At 53.4% G+C, this 2,120-nt stretch overlaps 1 protein-coding gene across 1 annotated transcript in view; it reads left to right on the plus strand.

The window, feature by feature from the left end:
• The first annotated feature begins 1,335 nt into the window (after positions 1–1,335).
• The window catches only part of SLC38A5 (solute carrier family 38 member 5), a 14,020-nt gene continuing 13,235 nt past the window's right edge, over positions 1,336–2,120 (plus strand). The window contains 3 exon segments of the mRNA XM_006165033.2: positions 1,336–1,358; positions 1,969–2,017; positions 2,081–2,111. Coding sequence (XP_006165095.1) covers positions 1,336–1,358; positions 1,969–2,017; positions 2,081–2,111 — 103 coding nt within the window.

Consider the following 2,120-nt stretch of genomic DNA (forward strand, 5'->3'; position numbering starts at 1 on the left):
GGAAGCTGAATTAAACTCAATACTCCTATGAAGAAAGAAAGAAAAAGAACCGGCGGGTCAGATGGGGTAGCACTGATTAGCCTCCAAGCGAGCGCAAGCAATGCTGATTGGTTGTGGAACAGGCACAGGCGGAGCTGATTGGCCATAGGGCTGGGCGGGAGCAGGAGCCGGGGCAGAAACCCGCGCGCTGGAGAGCCGGCATTGGGGTCCCTAATCGTAAATTTGAGTTGCCGCCCCTTCAGGAACTGAGAGGAGCAGGAAGATAAGAAGCGGGTATGGGCGGTGGGTGTTCCCTGAGGCCACGAGGTATAAGTGAAGGTCCCGGGAGGGGGTCAGGAGTGCCTTGGAGACGTTATTAGCACTAGAGGGGAATTGAATGGGGTGTGTGTGTTGGGGGGAAGGGGGATTGCCCGTTCTGTACCTTGATCCCAGGAAGTGAATTCATGAGGGAGTGGGAATTTCCAGAGTGTGCTCATGGCTGGGGATTGGGCCCCTCCAGACCTCTATCTGTCCTAGGAAGGGCATTCAGGACTTGGGGAGGGGCTCCCTGGAGCCATTTTTACCTCGAATGGGGGACCTCGAATGGGCGTTTCTGATACTTCATTTCCAGGGAGTGAGCTCAGGGCTGGGGGTTTCTTTATCCACAAGACAGGGTCTCCCGGCTTGGATGGGGATTGCAGAGACACCCCCACCTTGGGAAACATGTTAGACCCTAGCGGGGGCTTCCATGAAGGTGTCAGCTCAGATAGCTCATCCACTGTAGGGGAAATTAAGGGCTCATGCCAAGTTTCTGAGGCATCCCAAGCCCAGGAAAGGTCTGGAGTCAGGAAGTGTCTCCAAAGCTATTTCTACCAGCAGGCAAGTGTTTTAAGACTTGATAGGAGTCCTAGGACCTAGAAAGGGAGTTAGATGGGAATCTCTAGGTCACTTCTGTTCTTGGAAGCTGATTGCTTTGGGGAGTTATCTGCAGTTTCTAGTGACAATTCAGTGTTGTGGCAGAAAGTAATTTGCAGCCCCTGGGGCTAGGGTCTCTGAGTCTGCCCTCTCTCCCTGCCCCCAGTCTCTGAGGATTTGCATGAGCCCTGGGCTCCAGCTTGGTGGCCTAGGCAGGGAGGAGGGGGGCAGGGGGGTCATTAAGAGGAGTAGGGCAGCAGCCGACATGTGGACATGTGTCCCAGCACAGAGTGAACTGCTTGGCCACATGGTTGGATGAAGGGGAAGGGAGGGGGTGGAGAGGAAGAGGGGCATGTAGGGGACTGAGGAAGGAAAGAGATTGTCTGCAAGAGGAGACAGAGTGAGTCTAGGGTTCGAGAGCAGAGGCTATCCCCACTCCAAATGGCCATCTCATCTGCTATGGGGTTGGCCTCTCTCTGTATCTTTCTGTGTCTCGGTCCTCTATATAATTTCTCATTGCCGTCTTTCTGTATGTCTGAATACCTTCTGCTTTCTCTTCTCTGAACCTCTTCTTTCTCTCTCATCTCTTTCTATCGGTCTCTCACACTTGTCTCCAACTGTCCATCTATCTCCCTCTCTCTCTCTCTCTCTTTTTTTTTTGGAGATGTTTTTGCTATAGGGCATGTGTGCTCACCAGAAAGACAGAGAGACAGAAAGCGAGAAATCATCCCCCCACCACCAGGGGGGATGGCCACGCCGCAATCCCTTCTCCTCCATTCTCCTCTCGGGATCTTGGGCATGCACACACACGTGCCCGGCGTGAGTTTAAGCCACCGGGTCTGGGACTCAAACCGCTGTGGGCTATGTGGGAGTCCAGCGACATAGCCATTATGCTAACTGCTGGTCCCTCTCCCTGTCTCTCTTATCCCTCTCTGTTCCTGGTCTCCTCATCTCATCTGCTCTGTCTTTATATCAGTCTGTTTCTGTGTGACCCCTTTCCTGCTTCAACAGATTTCATTTTGTATCCCTGCGTGCTCCATCTCTGAGCCCCTCACCCCATTCCTCTGCCCACAGGATGAAACTGCAGGAATGGAAGATGAATGGAGCCCCAGCTACAGGTGCTGCAGGGTGAGTCAGCAGTCCATCTAGGTGGGCTGGGGTTCAGGGTTACCATAACTCTCCTCAGCCCTTATGTCCCTTGCCTTATCCAGCTACAGGCAGGAATG

Source organism: Tupaia chinensis, unplaced genomic scaffold, assembly GCF_000334495.1.
Source record: "Tupaia chinensis unplaced genomic scaffold, TupChi_1.0 Scaffold143793_1, whole genome shotgun sequence".
Classification (NCBI taxonomy): Eukaryota; Metazoa; Chordata; class Mammalia; order Scandentia; family Tupaiidae; genus Tupaia; species Tupaia belangeri.